The 24,985-nt window shown below is 25.3% G+C and overlaps 4 protein-coding genes across 5 annotated transcripts; 1 reads left to right on the top strand and 3 right to left on the bottom strand.

Annotated features, from left to right (window-relative positions):
* Positions 1 to 1,056: 1,056 nt before the first annotated feature.
* On the bottom strand, positions 1,057 to 5,722 carry LOC126899026 (neurochondrin homolog). The gene is made up of 2 exons (XM_050673510.1): positions 4,468 to 5,722; positions 1,057 to 2,420 (listed from the first exon to the last, which is right to left on the bottom strand). Exons 1-2 carry the CDS (start codon positions 5,410 to 5,412, stop codon positions 1,134 to 1,136), a joined length of 2,232 nt encoding a protein of 743 aa, XP_050529467.1. The 5' UTR covers positions 5,413 to 5,722; the 3' UTR covers positions 1,057 to 1,133.
* A 1,857-nt stretch (positions 5,723 to 7,579) lies between these two features.
* On the bottom strand, positions 7,580 to 9,648 carry LOC126899035 (pre-mRNA-splicing factor Syf2). The gene is made up of 4 exons (XM_050673540.1): positions 9,473 to 9,648; positions 8,428 to 8,568; positions 8,069 to 8,361; positions 7,580 to 7,926 (listed from the first exon to the last, which is right to left on the bottom strand). The coding sequence occupies exons 1-4, from the start codon at positions 9,551 to 9,553 to the stop codon at positions 7,761 to 7,763; spliced, it is 681 nt and encodes a 226-aa protein (XP_050529497.1). The 5' UTR covers positions 9,554 to 9,648; the 3' UTR covers positions 7,580 to 7,760.
* A 423-nt stretch (positions 9,649 to 10,071) lies between these two features.
* Positions 10,072 to 16,514, top strand: LOC126899032 (probable tubulin polyglutamylase ttll-15). Its single transcript, XM_050673536.1, has 9 exons — positions 10,072 to 10,902; positions 10,964 to 11,131; positions 11,487 to 11,606; positions 11,664 to 11,893; positions 14,701 to 14,864; positions 14,930 to 15,105; positions 15,641 to 15,750; positions 15,818 to 16,028; positions 16,121 to 16,514. Exons 1-9 carry the CDS (start codon positions 10,687 to 10,689, stop codon positions 16,232 to 16,234), a joined length of 1,509 nt encoding a protein of 502 aa, XP_050529493.1. The 5' UTR covers positions 10,072 to 10,686; the 3' UTR covers positions 16,235 to 16,514.
* A 3,097-nt stretch (positions 16,515 to 19,611) lies between these two features.
* LOC126899033 (zinc finger protein 701-like) lies at positions 19,612 to 24,194 on the bottom strand. 2 transcript variants are annotated; one of them, XM_050673538.1, is made up of 5 exons: positions 23,974 to 24,190; positions 22,697 to 22,764; positions 22,288 to 22,512; positions 22,000 to 22,179; positions 19,612 to 20,376 (listed from the first exon to the last, which is right to left on the bottom strand). In XM_050673538.1, the coding sequence occupies exons 3-5, from the start codon at positions 22,341 to 22,343 to the stop codon at positions 19,761 to 19,763; spliced, it is 852 nt and encodes a 283-aa protein (XP_050529495.1). In that variant the 5' UTR covers positions 22,344 to 22,512; positions 22,697 to 22,764; positions 23,974 to 24,190; the 3' UTR covers positions 19,612 to 19,760. The 2 variants fall into 2 exon arrangements, with proteins under 2 accessions (XP_050529495.1, XP_050529494.1); XM_050673537.1 differs by lacking the exon at positions 22,697 to 22,764 and having other exon boundaries at positions 23,974 to 24,194.
* Positions 24,195 to 24,985: the final 791 nt, after the last annotated feature.

Here is a 24,985-nt window from a genome sequence, read left to right on the forward strand (position 1 = left end):
AAAAATTTTCGTGTATTAAAAGTAGAAAAAAATTATAATTGTTTTTCTTGCTTATTGATTAACTATTGTTATGTTAATAAATTATATTTATAAATAATTTTTCTATTGTTAATATTCCTAAACTTTTGTAAAATAATTCAATTATAAATTATCAAATGGCCAATTTTTTACTCTTAAAAAAAATTTATGATTTAAAATAATGGTAGGGGAGGCAGTGGCACATTTATGGGGGGTCTATGTGGTTTGGACCCCCCACCCATGGTCCCATTGATGTCTAATGTAAACAAGGGAAATTGTTTTGAAGACCTTTTTTTTTGCTCAACTAAAAAACCCAACCCAACACTTTTTGGGGGGCGGCAAAATTCCTAAATGCGGCCCTGCTTGGGTAGATTATTTTGTAATCTAGAGTTGAATTTAAACATAGTTTAAATGTTTTAAAAATTATGAGAACTTAAAACGAATGATATTCAAAAATATTGATTTTTATATTTCGTAACAAGTATTAATACAAAGGTTTTTAAAACAAGTTAGTATTAAAATGTCAATGTATATAATAATAAATAGATGTATTACACTTACTTTGATCAAATTAGCACAATTTAGCTAAATTTCAATGTAATATAATGTACTTCATATTATATTACTTTATAAATAAATAAAAAAAAAATTTTTTTGTTAGAATACTTTTAACAATAATATTAGAATGTTGAAATGAAAACAAAAGTAACATAGTTTTTTTTTTGAAATAAGAAAATGTACAAAATTATAAGTAAAACATACTAAAAATTATAATTTAACTATAAATATAATTATATATAATTTTAATTTTTAAATAAGAATAAACTCAAACGTATTAATCTCTAAACTTAAAGTTATAGAGTGCCAATGATATTCAAGTCAGTTTTAAATTTAGTTAATCAGTAATTTTAACCATTTTTTCTTCTTCAATAATAAGAGATTTATGATATTTTAATACAAACTCATAAATATTTTCAATTGACATATACATATTAGTTATAGGATGTACATTGAAAATATAAATGTAACAAAATTAAATAAAAATAGAAACTTTTAAATTTTATTTTTTTATTATAAATGCTATAAATCATTGAGTTATTGTTTGGATCACACATTTATTCTCCAAAAAGTTTTTTTCCTAACTCCATAAATTTATGCGCTCGACATGCTGTAATAGCATCTTTCTTTTTCAATACTGCTACTAATTCACTGTTAGCCTCAATAAGGCGACACAATAAATCTTCGTAAGCATACTTTACATTGGTAGGTAACGTATTTGGTTTAATTTTGACTAGCATTTCAATTATACCTTCGGCCCATCCGCTTTCAATAGCAAACTCAGATATCCATGGAACAAGAGTCAAAATACCACTAAGATTTTGCATACCCAAAAACCACAACTCTTGTAGTTCCATCCATGATTCTTTGTATGTCATTGTTACAACTAATTGACCAGAAGTATAACGTGAACTACTGCTACTATTTTCATCCAAACTATAAGCATCCCACAAAAATCGAATAGTTGACTGAATGTAGCGACAAATAGAGAAGTCATTTTTTTTTATATAAGTACTCTTCAATTTTAAAAGCAACAAGCCTAACACAGCCAAATTTCCATACATTACAAGATTTTCATGATTATTTTTCAATTCGGGTAGATTATCAAAAATAAATTTCATCAATGTTAAAAACAGAGGACTTCCTTTTACAAAGTCTCCTTCTAGCACACACATGTTCATGAATGTATTACATAGACTAATAATAGCACCACGAGAATCAGCCATTTTTTTTAAACGAGCTTCAGGGATTTCAGGTTCTGGACCTCTTGGTTTTAATCTTTCAGATTTAGGAATCACAGGTTTTTTATAGTGAGCAATAGACCAATGGAAAGCTAAGCATTCATACAATACCTCATCCTGTTTAGTTTTTATAAGCACTTCTCTACCTTTATCATCTACTGCTATGTGACATAGAGCTGGTAAGAATGCCCTTAAAACATCTACTGAACTTAATGGGTCATCAGTTACTAATGTTGGGTTCGGCTTTACATTTTCTGATATGTACCTAGCACGGTAAGCATAAAAAGATTCGTTTGCTATTTGCAAAGCAAATGGCAAAATATTATTCACAGCTGGTCTCATTGATGCTGTTTCTTGTGCTAACCAAGCTGACAGTGACATAAGCATAACACAAATGAAACACTTAACTTTAGTTTCCAAAGGCTTTTTAGAGACAGAAAGAGCTTTCAATACATTCAATACTGCAGAAAATGCACCTTTGAGTGCAGTATAAGTTTGTTGCTTTTCTTTTTCTTCTAAATCTAATACATCAGTAGCAAGGTAAGCAAGTGATATTTCCAATATTGTGAAACATGGAGTAAGTAAATTTTCTGCTTCTAAAATCTGAAAAAAAAAATGAAATAATATTTAAAGAATTATTGCTGAAATTATTTTAATAGTGAATAGTGTAAAGTTATTTTTACTAGTCTAGGTAAGTTTTGATTTAATTAAACTTAAAAACTAGAATAATTAATATTGTTTATTTAAAAAAAAATGTTATAAGAAGAAAATATTTTATCTTTTTGTATTTACTAAGGCCTAATTTAGTAATTATAATGTAGTAAAAATTATTGTTTTCATATGTTCAAAAAATAAATACATTAGGATGCTGTTAAAAAATAAACTTTAAAAATATTGTTGGGGCACTTGGTCATATTATTTATTATTGTGATAAATACTCTCGAAAAATTTTAAAAACAATTTATTAAGTTTTAAAGATACCAACTGATAAATATTTTGGTTGTACAAAGTCATTATAATTTATTGTATTTTCAAATTTCATAAACAATATAATTAATGATAACAGTAATAATCACAGTTAATAAACAAATTTTTATATAATACTAGTGATTCAGCATATTCTATCGCAACATACATGATACAAATTTAGGAAAAGGTCAATGTACCCTATAGAATAAAAAATCATGTTGTGTAAAAAATCAAAGACATTTTTAAAGAATGGCAAAAACTAAAGAGATCAAGGAACATAAAGCAAAAAAACCTGAAGGCCTAAAACAAAAAGAAAAATAATGACAAAAGTCACTTAAATATCTATTTGATATCGCTCACGCTAAGACTTTGATAAAATTTGCATTCCAGAAGATAGAGAATTTCTTCATTTATAGAGTAAAGTAGAATGTTCTGTTAAAATTGGTAATATAAATAGAAAATTAACAAAAAAAAAAAGCTGAGACTGAAATGAGAATATTTCTACTGATATTATAACTTTTGCACAAAACCAACTTGAAAATTTTCAACCAAAAGACTATTATAATGACTTGTTAAATCTTAATATTATCTTCCTAAGAGGAGTTATTCAACTAGAAATGAACTACAACTTTTTAAATACTTAAAAAATATAAAGAGATAAATGATATACTGTCTAAAAAGGTATGAAGAAATTCCTTGGACATCTTTGGTACTAGACAGAAGAAATAAAACTTTTGCAATTTTTGATAAAAATATTTCTACTAAGACCAAATGTTAAATGATGAGTACCTTGCAAAATGAAGGATTGGAGCATCCTCTGAAATACATAAATATAGATCCCAAATTAGTAACTGAAAGGTTTTGTATCTAGAAACACCCTCAGATTTTTCAGCATATTGGATATTTCATCTAAATTTTTAACTAAAAATATTGAAATTTGGGAAAATGACAGAGATTATAAAACAAGTTTGAAAATATTTCGTTCTATGAGGGTTAATGGAAGAATACAACAAATTTCACACTAAAAATGAAGATCAAAAACAGTTTTGTTATTATTGTTAAACAGTTCAGATAAAAGTATCCTGACATAAAAAAATCAACCTTGTTACAATAATATTTTATAATTTTCTTATGTTAATAGTTTTTAAAAACATTTATTATGTTATGTTTAAAAAATAAAAATAATAGAGTAAAATTTTTGGTTTTTTATTAAAAAAATAATTCTAAAAAATATTAAAAATGTACCAGTGGTTTATACATATTTTTCGAGGAGAGCATCACAATAAATAAGATGTATCAAATAACTGTCACACTCTATGAATTAGTACTCTCTAGAGGATACCAACAGGCTTTTTTTATTTTACGATAAAAATGTTTCACAATAATGATGTATTTTTTAAACTTAGTAAATTTACAAAGTTAACATCTTATTTTTTTTAGTTATCTTTTTGTTATTTGAAAAGATACCATAAAAATAGGAAAAATTACCAAATATGAAATATAACACCTGTTTAAAGGGGTTTAACCCTCCTTTCAATAGGCCATTGAAATGTATAAATAAATAAGACAAAATAAAATAATTATTTTTTAAATTAAAAAAATTAATACAATCAAAATAATTTATCTTGCTTTATATTACGATAATAAAATAAGTAATTTAACTAATGTTTAATTTAATTACCTGATCAGTAAATTTTTTGTCCTCTAAATGCATGCGTATCTCAATTGCAGCAAGATGAATCAACAATAAAAAGAAAGCTTTAGGCTTTGTTTCATCTTGCAATGACCAATCTACACCAAATATTGTTAGCATATGTTGTGCTAACTTGAGAGCTGGATCTCGCTGAGCTTTAACAATTTTACTCATGAGAATATCCCGTAATCCAACAAAAATTTTGGAAGGCCAAATTTCACTATCACATGAATTTGGACCAATTTCTAAAGGACAGTTAATCAAAAGTGATGAGAGCAAGACACAAAGTTTAAATTTACGCTCACTATGATCAGTTTCAAAATCAACAGCTAAAACATTAATTAATGAGTTAAAATTTTTTATATTACTATCCCACGAAGATGGTCCATGTTTTTGAACAATTGTGACCAATAAAGCCAATGCCTCATCGGTCTGAAAACTTTTGACAGAATATACTTCACACATTTTACCTACTGTACCAGCATCTAATAATGCTTTTGTTCCTTTTTCATACTGAGCAATAAAGTTCAAACACTTATATGCTTCATTAATCAACATAAGGTTGTCTTCGTCTTCTTCATCTTCATCATCACTACCACTGAGAACAATTTCTAAGAAAACGCTAACATTTTGTAATATTTCTTGATGGGTGGCTACTTCTTCAACATTGCATAATGCAGACAGAATGCTCATAGCTACAGATTTATAAACAAATGGCGGGCAACCTGCAGGAACTTCATCACTAAGAAGAAGGCGCTTGATGAATTTAAATTCGATAGCTTCAAACAATGCTAGTTTAGATCGAGCATTGCATTTTTCTGCTTTCACAGTTTTTGTGACTAAAAACAGTGCAGCAAATTTTTCAGTATCATTTTTAGCACCTTTAATGACACCAACACATTTTTTCACAGATTCCAATACTTCTTCACTCATTTTAAAATAAAAATATATAAAAACCTTATATTAATAAGGAATAATTCATTCATTCACCCACGGGACATTGAACGTATAGACATACAAATGTATTAAATTTCCTGTATGAATACGAAGAACCCCACTCTCCAGTTAATTCAGACTATGTTCTATATTTAGATTTAAAGAAGTTCTCTAAAACAGATATGTGGCCTTATGCCAAATCTTTCTATTACACAACATTTTATAAAAAAATAAGAACATAATACCTTACATAGTTCTATGGTAGTTCCAGGATCAATAATATAAAATTGTTGTCCTATCTTTTTTTACATTGAGAATAGAATATTATAATTTTACAATATATATTTAAATAAATATATATATATATATATAATTTTAATGAAAATACAAGTGGCATATTTATTGGCTAGAGGCCAAATTATTAAATAATTTTAATGAACTCCAATGAAAATTTTAAACAAAAAAACTTTGATTATTAAAATAAAATAATTGTGAATACTTTATTTAGTTCAAATGTTATACTTGGAATTATTTAATTCAAATAAATAAATGTTAACAGATAACAATTTCCCAACCATGTGCGTTTTAGTGATAATATTAGCGGCAAATTCTATTTTATAGTCTACACATTGTAGAATACATGAAGCCTAGTTTTAAAGATAGGGAATAGATTAATATTTTTAAAAAAATTCATCATTCTTATTTTATTTATATTTGGAACTAATATTTCAAAATATTAATATTGTTAACTCTTTTTTATACGTTTTTTAAATATGGCATAGGTAGTATAATTTATTGGCAGTAAAAATTATTTTATATTTTATAATAACTAAATATCTTGATTTTTTTATCTACCTGAAGCTAAATACTATTATTACAATGAACATCAACTTTTAATTGTCTTTTTAAGCATCAACTGAGTAAAAATATTCTATACCCATGGAGACCTGTTATATCTTTAATATACTGGCCTTCACAAGTTTAGGCTGTTTTTTAAAAATTGACAAACAAACAATAATCATTGTCGGTACTGAAAAATGATTCTAATATGCGATAATATTTCATTAGATGATCTATTTGAAATAGTTTATGATGATTCTAAATTAAAAAATATTAGTACGCATCATTACATTGTATACTTTATAATAACATTATATTTTTAAAAAAAAATATTCCAGCATAAGTCTGTAAGTTTCACAGATGATTTTTTCAGGAAGTTAATATTAAATTGGTTTGGAGGTTGTAAAATTAAATAGCATCTTGCATGTTAGTTACACTAATACTGCATTATAAGTTTTTCCTTTAGAAAATTTTTCATGTCTTTACTATATTGAATAAATCCATTTTTATTATATTCATACATTATTAACAATGAATTTGTTTAAATAAGAAGTACGGGACCTGAACTCAGCATTTTTTTTGCATATGACACAAATTAAAAACTAGCCCAAGGTTACTTAAAACACTCAATCAAAATAACATAATGTCTAAAAATATCATGCAATTTTTTTTTAATCTTTGGTGAAACATTCAACGTTCATAAAAATTCGCAGTTATTATTTTGCCAAAAATAACATTTTGCGACATAAATTTAACAATTTTTATAATAATTTTACTGTTTTAAGCTATAGCTGAAATTATTTAAAAATAAGTACAGACATACTTTATTAGTTTTTAGTTTTGTTTTGACTTTTAAAAAACATAAAAACTAGTTGTATATAATAGGTTTTAAAATTGATAACTGCATTTTTGTATAAATCTGTAAGGATTCTTTAGTTTACATATATTTGAAATTTGAAGAGCAAATCAAATATTAAATAACATAAAAGATTATCCTTTTAATTTCACTGATTAAATGCTAGGGTCGTGTTGGATATACAGTTATTAGTTCAAATGTTGAAAAGAACTTTCTTTTTAAAATTATTATATTGTATCAAATAAAGACTATTGTTAATTTTCATAGACCATACAAATAAATTTTTAATTTTCTTATATTTTGTAAGGAAATTGCAGCTTTTTCACACCTTTATAATGTAAAAATATTTTAAGCCATTTCATAAACCTTGTTCTTTAAAGTTCATGTTGATCAGAATCTTACATCAAAATTACTTATGATTGGATAAGAGTACGATATAGAAATATTTTTAATACAAAATCATAAAAATTAAATAAAAAGTAAAATTTTATTCATCTCTTAACTAAAATATATCATTACAGTAATTTGTAATAATAACAACATACTTCTTTTTTAAGTTCATTTGTTTTATTAAATTTATTGGTTATGTTACAATTAACTGTACATAGTAAAACAAAAATATTGATTGTATCTTAAAATTAATCTACAACTAAATAGCAGTTCCTCTTTCTAAATTTTGTTTGATTTGAGTTGTATGTTCTCCATAATACCGTTCTAACTTTGCATTGAACCTCATATTTCTTTCATTAATATAGTCAATATCAGCTTCATCGTTATGAGTTCTTCTTCTACTGAACTTTTGGCGTTTTGCAATCCTAGAAGAAAAATGTTTACCAAAATAATTTATTTTCCATTAAATAATAATGATTTGAAAAAAAAAAAATCCAACAAAATTTAAAAATAAACTAAAGTGAAAAATTTTTAATACATAGTTTAAATTAAAAATATATATCTTACTGTTTTTCAAGATCATCAACCATTCTATCAATACCTTCTTTAGAATCTTTTATTTTGTCATGTAAATATGTATTGGCTTCAGCATAAAAGGCATTTCCTAGTTTTTCTTTTTGTCTTTTGTAAGCATCCATATCAACTTTCATGTTACTAATCATCCTGTTATATTGCCGAGCTGTTGCTTGTTCATAATCAGAGAAACCAGGATCAGGGTTTTTACGTTTCTTTTTTCTTTCAATTGCATCAGCTTCCATAGCAGTCATATTTAAAAGTTTTAAACGATCATAATCTTGTCCCTAAAATAATAAAAATATTAAAGTTCATTAATTTTAACAAAATGATTATTAAAAAATTCATGTTACTTTTTCTTTAGCTTCTTTTCTCATTTTATCATCATTAATTAACCATTCAGCTTTTCTTTGTCTTGCTTCCCAATTAGATGGTAATTTCATAAGTTTATCTTCTTCGATTACCTCTTGGTGGTTGTTAACTCTTGCTTCATTCTGAAAAATTTATTCAAAAAATTGAAAAAGTGAAGTTTGTTTGAATAGCTTACTTTATTAATACATAATTGGTAAAGCATACAAATATTTGTAAAAATACACATTGAACTAAAGAAGAAAAGCTAATGAAACCTTTAATTCAATAAATCTAAGTTAATTTAACTATAAAGTAATAAAATTAAGCAATAAAATAATTAGTCAATGACAAAAATATTTAGTTTGTTAGGTTTTATATAAAATTATACAATATTAATTTTCTAATATCTAGATAATATGCAATTACTTTTTGTAACTTATATGAGCCTTTATAATTTTATGAGAATTGTATAGACAATATTTTACATCCTAAAATTATTTTAAAATAACTTAAATGTATTGAAATTAAAAATCATTAAAATAAAGAAATCAAACTAGTTTTACTTATTAAAAAAAAATTATACTAATTAAAAATTGTGAATTATTAATCTATAAATATATTAAATAATTCCTTTTTATCTAAATTTGTTATACTACTTTCATTCCACATGGAAATTAACAATAACACCCAAGGTAATACATTATAAATACAAGATTAGAAGTAATTATTTTAAATATAGTTAAAGAAATTTGATTTTAATAACAATATTTCTAAAAATTAATTAAAAGTTTGTTAAAAATATTAAATATTTTCTGTTTTATATACTAGTTGAAGTTAAGTGGGGTATATGTACTAAGGCGAGTTAATTAGTGATTCTTTTACTCTTTTAATTATTCAACAGATATCAATAATAAAATAAGAAAAACTGTTTTACATAAAAAAGTGAAATGCTTAAAATAACATTTTAATTATCTGACTTTTTAGACTTATTTATTTTATAAAAAATTAAAATATTTTGTACTGAACAATAATGAATGTCATAATTACTCGTTTTATATGCAGATCTCTAAGTTTCTTTAGCCTCTCTGCCTTTTTAGCTTCAGCACTATTATGGACAACGGAACTCATAATTTTAATTTGAGTGTCAAATTCGATTTTTATTTTTTATATAACAGTATACAGCGTTTTACTAAATGTATAACTCGATATTATCTTTATTCCTTAACTATTTACTATGATAAGAGCAGAGATAAATAAATGGTTGGTTAGTAATGGTTATACTTTATTTTCTACTAATAGAGGGCAGGTCAGTATTTATATAAAACGCTGCTTAAATTTGAAAATATAAGTTCAAAATATTTTATAGCGCTAGTTTTTATTATACTTAATATCATTATAAATTCTTATAGACCATAGTCTGAATAAATTTAGACTCTTCTTTTCTTTTTATAATTCTATACAAAATTATCGAACTTATCAATTTGTTTGACCCCTTCAAATAAAAAAAACGTTTTGATATAAAAAAAAATTATTTTATAAAACAAAAAATTATAAAAACAAAATTTAAAAAAATATATTTTTTTTTATTTTATATCAAATTAAACATAAGGGTTCCCATTAAAGAAAATTAAATATTTAATTTTTTATCCTTGAAGAGACTTTTTAGATGTTTCAAATTTTAAATGCCTATTAAAACATTTGTTAACTGAAGAACGGATTATAGACGAAAGTGGAGCAGGAATTTACACTTTCTATGATGTTATGTAGTATCAAATATATTACCGAATGGTGAAAGGAAGACATAAAATACAGGTATAACAATTCATGTATTTGGCAGATGATTCTTAAGGTACACAGCAGGTCACGACCGGCCTACTTTTGATTCCCACGTGCTTAATCGTATTCAAGAAAGTAGATAGGTAAGTCTACAATCTACGATTTTTCGTCGAATCATGCGCAAGTTTTTTTATGCATAAGTTCCTTTACGATCTTATAACTAGTGAGAAACCGTAGGTTTATTCACTAAAGAAGTTGGGGTTTCAGGATATGTTCTCTTGCATTTATTAACATACCCTTTACTAATTTGATAAAATTACTTGATAACGTGTAGCTTGTGATGTTTTCTAGGTAGTCCGTGAAGAGTGTCATCATAATAGAGGATTCTAATATACGTGTGTTTCATAAATCTTAAATATTTTTAAAATTGTGTATTTTAATGCATTTTTTATAATATAATTTTAATTAATTAAAAACTTTTAATAATGAGAGCGAGATGGTTTTCATTACCTTTTATTGTTTCTTTTTTAATACTTATGTGCTTTATTTTGTTGGTAATCAACTTTTTTGAACTCAGTTGGATGCAAATGGAACATAACAAATTTCATCATGCTCAACAGACTTACCCTGCTGCTGCTTCTATACCTCGACCACTTAATGACATGATGAAAAAACCAATATACAGTGTATTTGCTAGACATGTAAGCTTTTACAACTGTACATTAATTATTTAATCTTATACAAAATATTTAATTATTTTAGTCAGAAGCTGGACACTTAAGGCATGTTTATGATGTATTTGATGTTTATGGTTATACAAAAAAACCATTAGAATCAGATCCCGATTGGAATGTATTATGGGCTCATGAATATCCATTCAAAACACTTGCAGATAAAATTGTATTTTCTAACTTAAAGCCCTATCAAAAAGTAGGATTTTAAAACCTACTTTATATAATATATTTTTTAATTTACTTGACCTAGAAGTATTAAGTATTATTTTAGGATTTGAACATTTTTTATTGTTTATATATTATTTTACTATTGATTTTGTATGTTCCTTAAATAATCAATAACATACGTATAGTATGGCATAAATATGCTATTTACTGCTTGATATATACTTTGCAAATTTAGGCTTGCACATTAATCTAGATCCCTAGATTTAAAACATTATCAATTTTAAAGATTTTCTAAGTGATAAATTTTCAATAAATAAATTTTTCTGATTATAAAATTGTTCAATGTATATTTAATTATAATATAATGTATATATATTATTTAGGTGAATCATTTCCCAGGTATTGGGTTCATTTCAAACAAAGTCGATTTAGCAACATCAGATATTAAGTATATTCCCCCAGCTTTCCAAATGCCATCTCAAAAATCGAAATTTCTTTCTTATGTAAGTTTTTGATTGTATAAACTTTTTAATATTTTAATAAAAATATTTAAATTATAGGCCAAAAAATATCCCAATAAATTCTTTGTTCAAAAGCAAAATAATCATAGAGGTATTAAGATAAAGTCTTCAACTGAATTGGATTTTAATTCAACCGGTAGTTTTATTCAAGAATATATAGATAATCCTTTATTAATTGATGGATATAAATTTGATATTGGAGTTTATACAATTATTACATCTATTGATCCACTTAGAGTGTACATGTATAATGGAGACATTTTATTCAGGTAATCTTAAAATAACTTTTTTTTTGTTATTAAACTCAATTATAATTAAATTTAAAAAATTTGTTTATCATAAATGATAGAGATTTTTTATTTAACTTGATTGTTCATATTTAAGACTAAATTTCCTTTAAAGTTTATGTACTTTTTATTAATATTTATACTCTTGGTATATACTATTGTTCTTAAACTATATATTAGTATATCAGTATTTTAGTATTTTATATATTATATAATCACAAAATAAGAATATATAGTTTTGTGTAAAGGCTACGATTTACTAGAAAATGAGATTTCTGTTCTATTTTCAAGTGATATTCTGATTAATATATTATTTTAAATTAAAATTATTAAATATTATTATTTTTTTTTAATTGAAATAAAGGCCGCATTACATGCATATCAAGTTTATATCACAATAAAATAACTATTTAAATAGATTAGGTTAATAGTAAGAGTGAATAAAAGTTGGTCACTGGCACATAAGTTATACTGATATTATATTAAGTTAAAAAGTTTGGTAGTGACATACAGGAGTATGGAAATTATAGAAGCATAAAGCTTATGAGTTATAGTATGAAAATTTGGGAAAAGGTAATAGATAAGAGAATAAGAAATGATACATTGGTATCTAAAAACCAGTTTGGATTTATGCCTGGTAAGTCAACAATGAAGCCATTAAAATGTGTGAGGCAACTAATAGAAAAGTTTAGGGAAAAGAAGAAGAAACTGTGTATATTTATAAATTTGGAGAAAGAGTATGATAGAGTACCAAGAGAGGTTTTAAAGTGAGCATTAATGAGAAAATGATACCCAAAAAGGTACATTAATATAATAGAGGATATGTAAAGTGTGGGAGGAGTAACAGAAGGTTTTCGGGTAAGAGTAGGAGTGCATCAGGGTTCTGCTTTAAGCCCTTACTTATTTTCTATAGTGATGGATGAAATTACTAGAGAAATACAAGGAGAAGTGCCGTGGTGCTTGTTGTTTGCTGACGATGTAGTGTTAATAGGAGAAAATTAATCAAAGGCTTGAGGTGTGGAGATCAGCTCTTGAAGAAAAGGATTTAAAAATAAGTAGTAGTAAGACAGAGTATATAGAGTACGAGTTTGACAAAGAAAAACACAAGGTAGGTGAAATGAGAAAATCGGTGACAATAGCCAAGGACATGATAGGAGAGGTGGAACCTCTCTTTTAAGTATTTAGGGTCAGTTGTGCAAAAGAGTATTGACGAAGATGTAAGACACAGAATTAAGTGCGGGTGGTTGAAGTGCATAGAAGCGTCTGGCGTCTTATGCGATAAAAGAATTCCAATCAGGCTGAAAGGTAAATTAGAGTAGAAAATGAATGTAGCTGAGATAAGAATGCTTAGATGGATGAGTGGAGTGACTAGAGAAGATAAGATAAGGAACGAGCATATAAGAAAAGTAATAGGTGTAGCGTCAATTGTGGATAAGATGAGAGAAAATAGACTTAGATGGTTTGGTCATGTTATGAGGAGAGAAGAATTGGAAGCTGTAAGAATAGTTATAGAAATGAATGTTGAAGGAAAAGAGGTCGAGGAAGACCAAAAAAGAGATGGAGGGATGCTATTAAATGCAATATAAAGTAGGGGTCGCGATTGTGAACGGGTATTAGAATACACGGATACATGGAGCCCGGGTACACTGGCAAAACATATATTAAAACCCGTGTATTTAATACCCGTGCATACATTGTATATATATATATATTATATTAAATATATGACTATTTAAGGTCATGGGTATTTAAATGCCCGGGTATACACGCATATTTTTACTACACGAACTTTAACCCCGTCATAGATAAAAACACGGGTACCCGTGTAGTTCATTACACGTGTAATCACGACCTCTAATATAAAGACAGCTGATGTGAGCGTAGATAATGTGGGAGATAGTGTCAAGTGGAAGTTTAGTATAAGGGTGATCAACCCCAAGTAGTTGCGATTAAGGCGAGGAAGAAGAAGACTAATAAGAGTACTCTAATATTATTACAAATGTATCTTGTTGTGTAAAATAATATTTTTTATTAATTATTTATTTATAATGCATGTTTTCTTTTCTTATAGGTGAACATTAATATTTTACATGGTATCTTGACTTTACATTTCATTAAAGATGCTTCTTCGTCTGTACTAATGTTATTGACTACATACAAATTATAACACTATTTTAAAATCTTTTTTCAAAGATAGCTTTTACTTTTAATAAACTAACATTATTTCTGTATCTTCACTTGCAATTATTTTTTTATCGGTGAACTAATAGCACAGGATAACAACCATTTTTTGTTTACAATTTTTATATGATTTCTAAATGAAGTTTTGATGCAGATTCAGAATCTGATTTCAATTTTTTTTTATCAAATTTAGTTTTTAAGATAATTAGTAATTAGTTATTGAGCGATAATTACTCTATAAAATCATCATACAAAATATTATATATATATTTTAACTTCCCTAAAATTATTTAATGGTGTTTAATAATAGTTGTGCAAAATTTGTTGTAATAGATAAAAATTTATTTTTAAATTTGTAAAAAATAATTTTTTGTTTAATACTTTCTAAAATAAATTTTAACTGTTATGAAGCATATTGTCTGGTGCATCTTTTTTTCCATGGAATTGTCTGAATAACCCAACTTGATTATTCTTCAAAAGGTTTAAGGTTTGTTGTGGATTTTATCAAGTTTTATATTAATTTTTAATATTCATATAATATTCAATAGTATTTTATGATTAATCTTTATAAATTATTTGTAATAAATTGTATTTAATGTATATTTAAGATTTTGCCCTGAAAAATATCATCCATTTGATCCTAATAATGTTGACAAATATGTAATTGGAGATGATTATTTACCAACATGGAATGTGCCATCTTTAAAAAAATATTATGTTGACCAAGGGGCCTCAATGAAAGTATCTGTTGAATCACATTTGAAGACTTTGAGTAAATCATTAGTTACACTTTTAATAGAATCAAAAATAAATATTGATTTTTATATTAATTAATAGATAAAGATGCTACTAAAATATGGAATCAATTAGAAGATGCTATAAGAGTTATTTGCTTGGAAAAAGAGCCTTTAATAAAAAATTTAATGAAAAATTACAAATCAAAAACAAATTTTTTTGAAATGGCTCGTTTCGACTTTGTTGTTGATGATAACTTGAATGTTTTCATTATGGAGGTATTTAAAAGTAATTTATTTAGAATAATGTTAAGACAAATATGTTAGCCATTAATTGAATGTATCAACAATTACGTTTTAAAATTTTCATATTTTTTTATCATTCTCCTTTTTTATTTATTAATATTTTATTCTTTTGTGAATTTTATATATTTGATAAAATTAATACTCTATAAAATCAAGTTGTTATAAATAATAGAACTGTTTGCTGCACCACATCTTCTAAATAGTATTGTGTAAATAGGTCTATATTTATATTGTTGGTAAGACCCTGAATTTCTATATGTATGTGTGCAAATGCTAATCTAGTTGTTAGACGCTATTAATTGAACTAAGATACATGCAAAAAATTAATGGTCATATGATAATGAAATTATTAATATTTGCTTAGTGTGAAACTTCCCATAAAATTGAACCAAAAATATCCAAAATTGATTTGTCTTCTTTACATAAATTCTGTCTTATTATTATTATTATTATTATATTACAATTTATATTAACAATAATTTTTCTAATAATAAAATAATCATTTTAGGTAAATATGTCACCTAATTTATCATCAGCTCATTATCCTCAAAATCGTTTGCTTTACGAGCAGGTATTATTTAATCTATTTGCTCTTGTAGGTTTGACACATTTTGAACGGTTTGTAATTTTAATTACTTGATTGACATAAATTTATCAACATTTTAACTCAATAATATTATTTTAGAAAAAAAGATAGCAATAAGATGATTGTATCTATGAAAAATATTGTAGCATATCCTAAGCATTGTAGTGAGATAGATTGTAATACATGCCAATCAGAAGATTGTAAATTGTGTCTTCCGTGTATAGACAGTGAAATTGAAAGGCAACTTACCAATGCTTATCGTGAACATATTGATCGTCATGATTGTAAAAGAATTTTTCCGCCAACATTTGTAAGGGTTTCTTATACTATTAAATATATTAATTTTTATATTCTCTCCAATTTATATCCCACAAAATTATTAATTATTTTTTTATATTTCAGGAAAGACGTTTATTGGTGAATAGTAGTAATGATCTTAGTAGGTATAACCAAAAAAATCAATTGATGTATAAATGGTTTAAAGGAAAATGCATTGAAGATGTTGAATGGTGCTAAATTATAGAATGATATCTTATTTAAATGAAGTGAATCAATGGAGTATGTTATGTTTTCAGCTCATAGTTGAGCTAGAAATTACTTTTTAAATTGAGAGATTTTACAAATGAAATTAATTTGTTATTTAAAATTTATTTAACTATTATTAAGTAAATTTAATGCATTCATTTGTCATTTAAATAACATACCTCTTTATTGAAACGTGTTGCCCTTAAATTTGTTTGTTTAGTGTTTGTAATATAATCTAATCAAAATATAACGCCATGAATATTTACTTTTGTTTATTTAATGAATTTTTGTAATTTGATTTTTATTTCTTTTATGAATAAAAATAAACTAAGTATAAAAGTTTTTAATATTCAAGAATTTTTTTAAATTTATATCATAATTGTTTTAATGATTTATAATATTTATACTGTGATAAACTAAAAAAATTTTATTTTTATAGTGAAAATTACTTTTTAAAATATTTATACAAAAAATAAAAATATATATATATATTTAAAGTGCATCATTTTTTGTTTATATTATTTATTTTTACATTAGTATTCTATGAAACATGTATAGTATATTACTTTTTTATCTAGTTAATGCTCATAATATTTTATCTTAGTGTAATTAATTTTAAGTAAAAATTAACTGTTATAATATACAAAGCTTCCTGGAATTTAATAAAATTTAATTTATGTAGTAATTAACAAACTTGCTTTCTGCAGCATGAACTTAGTTCAATATTGTTTGTTTTATATATCAGTAATTCTCTAATAAGTAAATTATGCATAAACATAAAAAGTAACAACATCAAATAAAACCCAGCACAGGGGGGTCGCGGCACAGTGGTGACGTGGCATAGTTGTATCAAGTATAATGATATCTGACAGTGATTAAAATCACTATCAAAAATAAACGCTTCGATGCAAATCTTTAGATAGTGTTTAATTTTAAAAAAATTGGTGTTTTATTCCAAAAGCTACTTGATCTGCTGGTTCCTTATTAATATCTCGATTAAGATAAAGTATGTCGAATGAAAAAGGGTTTATTAAAAAATATTATTTCTCATAAAAAAATTGTGTGGATCCATAAACTTTTCAATAAGTTATAGCATTATAAAGTTAAATATAATATAAATAATAAAATCGAGAATTTTCACACGAAAATAGCATTCGGTAGCCATTTTCGCCGTGAAGACAAGTCCAGAGGTCAAATTTTTTTTTTTCAAATTAAAGTATATTACATTAGCTTTAATTTAAGATATATATAAAAGTGTCAGACCTTCCGGAACATTTTCAAAAGTTAAGTTGAAAAAGTTAATTTTTTGTGAAAAAGTTGTCATTTTAAATCCCCCCTTGTGGGCAGGTTAAGGGTTAAATTTATGAAAAAAATATACCAAATGAAAGGTAATGATATTATGCATCTATATAAAAAAGAATTATATTCATATGTTTATTTTTGAAAAAGTTACGGCAGTTTTTAGTAAAAAAAATTGAAAAAATTTCGAAAATTAGCGATTTTTAAATTTGTAATTTTTTTGGAGGTTTCCCCCATTTACGGGGAACGAGGGAAATTTTTTCAATTTTGAAGGGTAATGTCTTCGACTAGATACGATTTGTGATCTTTTGACGTATCGTTGAAAGAAATCCGTTCGGTGAGAGCTGAGAAAAAGTGGTAACAGACAAAAAAAAAACACATCATAGTAAAACCAATACCTTCTCAGCTTTGCATCAAAGCTAAAATTGTTCCTTACATTCATCTTAATGGTTTCCCTATGTCTAGAAATGTTGTAAAAATCAGTACATGATTAAATAATCACAAAAATCATTGCAATCTAAAGGATTTTATAATTTTTACTAGAATTTTTAAAATTTGAACCTGACATTTTTTAGTATACGTTTTTTGTCTAAATTAGACAAAAATGCAGACAGCGTGTTTTTCCTCCTAATTTCAAAAATTCGGTAAACAAAAAATAATAGCGTTGGGAAGCTTATAAAATTATGGCGTGGTTTAGAAAAGAGATTATAGTTGTTATTTCTCCAACGACAAAAAATACTACATATTTAAGATATAATTTGGAAGAAATAATACATTTTTTTATGAATAACCTATTTGTATAAAAACCGGGCTCACTACTAAAGTTCTCCTGAATTTAGATTAATATTTATTGTATGCTAAGATAACTTTAACAGCTTTTACTAGTTAACAATCTTGATAAATGAAATAATTTTTTGATATAAATCATAATAAGTCAACTTAAGATTTGATAATAATATAGTTGCTGATGAAATTTCGAGAATTCACGATATTATCGCCACGACAATAAAATCGTTGGACACCATTCCGAGAAGTCTGGACATATAATCGCAAAAGTGCAGTAAAAAAGAGCACAAAATCATTTATTCTATCTTAAAAGCATGTGCCAAAAAAGTACGGGTCGTTTTGATATCTGTTGTAAAATACCAATTTCAATCTGAATTATTAATTATATAAATTTGTTACTCAAAACCTCATACATTACTGGAACGAAATTTTGCGTATTTCTAATAGTAAAGTACGGAAGTTTAGTTTCTACTTTTATCTAATGGGGTGTTATAACTATAGATTTACCCGGGAGTAACAATAGAGATTATGCTTATTTGAAAATATTTAAAAAATTACGAATTACTCATCATATAAATAGATATATCCATAAAAAACGTACTTGAAAACTCGTGTTTTTACATTTATAGGTGTGCACACAAAATAGTTACCAAACAATAACCATGTGTATGAACTTGAAAAAAAAAATCTCAGTAAACAAAATTTCAGGTTTTAAAAACGCTTACGACAACGAGCGTCTTTGACAAAAATTTTAAACTCAGAGTGCTACATTTTTTTATCTTTTTTTGCGAGTAATTTCACCAGAATAATGTCAAAAAATTTTTTTTTTGAAAATCGGATATCGTTAGGTAATTTTTCTAGCATTGGCTAAGTTTTTAATTATTTTATTATATAATAAGATGATAGGCAGTAAATTTTAAACACTCATAGCGGGTAGAATTTTGGTTTAATTTCGGATGTTTTAACCTTCCCCGTAGTATGTAGATTACAGTGGTATATAAGCGAAACAGAAAAAAAATCGTTTTTATAAAGTGAAGTAGTGCATGAAATTCGGTCAGCGCGGCCTGGAGTACCGAACGTCAAGAAAAAAGGCTCGGTTAAAAACCAACAGATTTCAACGAAATTTTCAGGATATTGAAATGATATTCAACTAAATAATATAGAAAAACATTTCTTTAAAGTAATTTTTCAAAAACCAACATTTAATCGATAAAAATAATCTAAGAAATAAATTCCTTTTAAACTTTTTGTAAAGTACAAAAAACTAAATATTCTATATTAATTATTATGTCCTTTATTTAGTGTGAAATTTTTCATTTAAAAATTAATTTGTTTTTAATATTTTTGAAAAATATTGAATTTTAAACCTGTATGCAAGTACAATATATATTTATTCATATTTTTTTAGGACTGAAATAAAGACAAATGCTTTCTAATAAACATTGCATATGATACCATCTTCATTAATGTGCTGTAGAATATGACATTTTATGCGAGACTTTAGGTTAAACAATTTACCACACATTGCGCATTTAAAAGAATTATCTCCCGAGTGTACCTTACTATGTGTCTTAAGACTTGAGTGTCTAATAAATGATTTTTTACATACATCACATTTGTATGGCTTTTCGTTAGTGTGCACCAATGTGTGTCTTTTCATATCTGAATGACGAGCAAATGTTTTCTCACACACTATGCATTTATAAGGTTTTTCTCCGGTGTGTACCAAACTGTGTCTTTTAAAGGTGGACATATCTCTAAAAGACTTCTGACATACTCCGCACTTGTGAGGCTTTTCACCAGAGTGTATTCTACTGTGATGTATAAGAGTGCATTTTCTGTTAAATGCTTTTTTACATATGTCACATTTGTAAGGCCTTTCACCAGTATGCAATCTCTTATGTCTTCTTATATCTGAATTATAGACAAATATTTGCTCGCATATATCGCATGTGTATGTTTTTTTACAAGTCTCTATTATCTGGTGTTTTTTCAAAATGCTTTTAGTGTATACATCATTGCAAGCACTCGAAGTGTTCTTTTGGTTTCTAAAATAGACAAAATTAAAACTATTTAATTACTCTAAATAATAATAATCTCGAAATTGATATGTGCGTACTAAGGTGGTCCTTAATTTTGATATATTATTTTTAAAATTGTATTGAATATTTTACTAGTGATAACAATTTATTGTTAACAAAAAAATAATAAAACAGCTTATTTTTTTTTACTTTGTTATTTTAAAAGTTTCAACGCCTCATTTACAATCTTTTCAAATGTTTAAACCGACTTTAATATAAATTACTAAAGTTATTGAGTTGAATTTTATAGCATTGAACTAGTATTAATTGAAACAAATCATAAAAAATAAAATACAATTTTAAAAATAGCTTTTTCTAAAATTATAAAAAAATTAATTTTGCTTTACTAAATTTGTCAATTTGACATATCTCTTTATTAGCTTCGATGCGAACCTGAGAAGGTATTAATTTTATCATGATGTGTTTATTTTATTTTTGTGTCTGTCTCTACGTTTTCTCAGCTCTCACTGGACCGATTTTTCTCAACGATACGTCAAAAGATCATAAATCATATCTAGTTGAAGACATTACCCTTAAAAATTGAAAAATTTGCCCTTGTACCCCGTAAATAGTGAAAATCTCCCAAAAAATTATGATTTTTAAAATTAATAAGTTTAGACATTTTTTAAACTTTTTTTCCTATAAATTGCCATAACTTATTGAGAAATGAATGAATCAAAATTATTCTTTTTTATATTATAACCTTAGATACTTTTCTTTCATTTGATATAATTTTTTTGAAAATCTAACCCTTTATCTGCTCACAAGAGGGGATTTAAAATAGCAATTTCTGCACAAAAATTTTAATTTTTCAAAATGTTCCGAAAATACTCCAAGCTTCAAATACATACTAAAATAAAGCTAATGTTCTGTACTATATGTGCAAAAAAAAATTTTATTCCGACGACTTATCTTCTATGTGAAAATGGTTCCTGTAGATAAAAAAACATGCAATTTTGGTGTTAAAATTTACGATTTTATATTTTTTTTTTCAATTTTAAATTACTATTAATATTTGAAAAATGTATGGATCAATACAATTATTTTTTCATAAATATTTTACGTTTCAATTCTTTTATTTGATATAAATTTTTGAAAATCTTACTTTTGACCTGACCACAGGAGGATTCAAAATAACAATTTTTACATACAAGTTAAACTTTTTCAAGTAGAAAAAGTATGATCCATGAAAACCTTTAATATAGGTTTTTTTTATCGTTTTATAGAATATTCTTCGAAAATTCGAGGTCAAAACCTTAAAATGCTGTGCGTCTCGATTTAATTTTTAAAAATTATGTTAAATTTTCAGAATATTATTTTTTTATACTAAAGAAAAATATGGAGGGGTGTCCTGAAAGACATGTCTAAATTCGTAAATTAAGGACCACCCTAGTACGCACGTATCAATTGGAACATAATTTTTTTTAGGCCTTTGAACTTAAATGATATAATTTGTGTAATAGTTTTACATGTTTTAATTTAGATTTTTTGCAATACTAGTTAAGGAATATTTTAAACAAGGTATAACAAATATTTTGTAGTATCGAAATTGTAAGTTATTAAGGTTCAAAATATTAAATATTAGCATACCTGTTGGATTTTTGTTTAATTTGCTTACCACTTTCTGAAAATTTACTTTCATTAAAAACCTCAATTATTGGTTTCTGATTAAATTTATTATCATCTCTTTGTATTGTTGTTTCAAATAATAATCCATCAACTTCGTCATATTCTACTTTAATATTTGCTTCATTTAGTGTTATACTATTACTGAAAATAAAATGAAATTACGACTAAAAATACATCGGTATCTCAGTCTATCATTATATTTTAGTGATATTTATTACATGATAACATGAATACATAATTTTTAACAACCTGTTTAAATTTTTTTTGATTTGAGCGTCATCAATTAAACAGCATTTGTTTTCCATATTATTTTGATAGTTATTGTTGTCAACTAACTTGCTATCATTAAAAATCTCAAATTTTGGTTTAATGACAAATAGTTTCTGTTTTCTTTCTATTGTTGTTTCAAACAAAATTCCATCAATTTCATCATGTTCAACTTTAATACATATATCATTGTGTGCCTCATTATCACTATAAATAAATTAATAAAAGTTTAAAAATCATAAATTATTTCCGAAAGCCTCATAACTTTTGTTGTTATTTTTGAATAGTGTTAGTTGAATGTAGTATTTTATTAGAATTTTTAATTATACTTTATTTAATCTATCTTATTTCATATGAGAAGTTGAACAAAATTATTTTATATTCAACTCACATTTAATAAATAAATTTTATATAGTGTATAAAAGGCTCGTGGCTTGGACGACGGGACGATCGCACCCCCTACAAAAATTAATTAAACGAAGAAAATTAATAGTATAATCTTAATTCTACATTTTTTAAAAATGCAAATTTTTAAATAGTAAAATAGTTATAATAATTTTTTAAAAAGAAAACACTATCTTTTCGTGATTACTATAATTTGGAGGTGTGTAACTTTTTCCATGAAAATGACATACTTTTGAATGAGAGCATAAGCAATAATTGCCTTATCAAATTTCTTATCGTGGTATTAATGCCAAAGTTGTAAATTATAGTAATCACGAAAAGATAGTGTTTTCTTCTGTCCTTTTCTCAATATGTATTTCAATGTTTAATACCGTAAAATAATACATGAAAATTCAAATTTTCACTAACTTTAAAATGCTACAGAATATTTACTACTGAATATTAATAAGATATTTTTTTATTAAAATTTTTCTTAAATTCTACTCTACAAAATAGCTATCTTAAATTTTTTTTTTTACATTTTATTTAAAATATTAAAATAATTAATATTTTTAATAAAATGTAAAAAAATTAATTATTGAGATGTAGCTATAGACCTAACGTATAACTATTATTTAAATAAAAAATCAACTAAAAATATTAACTGGATCAAAAGTTATTTAAGTTGTCAGTGAGTGGTGGGCCACTCTGTATAGTCGCACTTCTACCACCAATTTCTACGAATCGTCACTGAGTGTATTGAATATCTCACCAATTAAGTGTCATATTCATGAAAGGATGGAACTTTTTGAAAAGAAGGGTTCCCCGACTTTATAATTAGGAAGAAATAAAATATTATTGATACTCAATGACCTACTTTTAATCGTCTAAGTTTTATTACAGCCCGTGTCTATATTTAAATTGTTATATGTCAACGTTTAGTAAATTAAGTCCTGCCCCAATCTCAATTCTTTTAATGTTAGGCTCAAATATTTCACCTAGAAAACTTTATAAGCATGAGTAACATAATATTTTATGTCAATCTTAATTTTTACGTAAAAATGTATCAGATGAAAAATTAAACATACAATTTTAATTTTAAATGGTAACCCAATTAAAATATTTTTGTTGTGAAAAACAGATATTCTCCTAACGAAAAAAGAATATTTTTTTTTTAATCCTTAAGTATGTATTAACCTAAATTTATTTACTATCAACATAAATATTCGTATGGATAAATAATAAAAATAATTTTACAATATTATTATTGTTAACGAAACTTACTAGATATTTGTATCAATCATGTTATGAGTAACTAAAAAGTTATTGTTATTATTTAAATAAAAATTAACTAATTTAAAACAAGTCAAAAATTAAAATAAACGTATTTAGGTGTACAGTACAAAACAATGAAGACCGTAAATATAACATATAGTAGTTTATTTAGTCTTAGAGTTCACAGTGACCTGCATTCCAAATTTACCTTCTACCACTTTCATAATTTATTTACTTTTAAAAGATAAATAAAATGACATTAACGAGTCATAATGATTATTTTATCTTACAAATAATCTTAATAAATGTTATTAATATGATAAAACTATACATTAAAACCAAAGTATATGTATGGTTTATCCATCAGTACAAAAATAGGACTATTTTGACTTTAAAAGGTTGTAATAAAAGATTAATGAAAATGAACATATGCATGCTGGTCACTACATTTATTTTAAAATTCTGTTACGATCAAATATGATAACAGTAACTAAATAACCGCTTTGATTATTGACAGCAAACAATGTTTCCGTAGACTGATTTGTTCAAATTATACTATGAAACTATTTTAAAAATATATGTTGGAGAATTGGCTAAAAAATTATTGACTAATAAACCAAATAAAATCTTGCTAAAAACCATTTTTCTCATTAATAAATCGCCAATGGTATCACAGAATAGGAGTTCATGATTAAGATGTTTTCCATTATGATTTTTTCAATTTCATACCTAATGATGTTGTAAACAAGTATGATAATAACTTTATTAGGATGATATTTTTTAATTGATTGATAAAATTTTTTTTTATCAATACACTTTTTTAGATCATTTGTTAATTACGCAATTTATCAATCGAAATTTGTTAAAATTGTTAATGTTAATTAAATATAACACTGATGCACATTGTTATTCAATTAGCATCAATTACTAATAAATATTATCTATTAGCTTCGATGCGAAGCTGAGAAGGTATTGGTTTTACTATGATGTGTTTTTTTTTTTTTTTTTTTTTTTTTTTTTT

Source organism: Daktulosphaira vitifoliae, unplaced genomic scaffold (genome assembly GCF_025091365.1).
Source record: "Daktulosphaira vitifoliae isolate Bord-2020 unplaced genomic scaffold, ASM2509136v1 Scaffold_2, whole genome shotgun sequence".
Classification (NCBI taxonomy): domain Eukaryota; kingdom Metazoa; phylum Arthropoda; class Insecta; order Hemiptera; family Phylloxeridae; genus Daktulosphaira; species Daktulosphaira vitifoliae.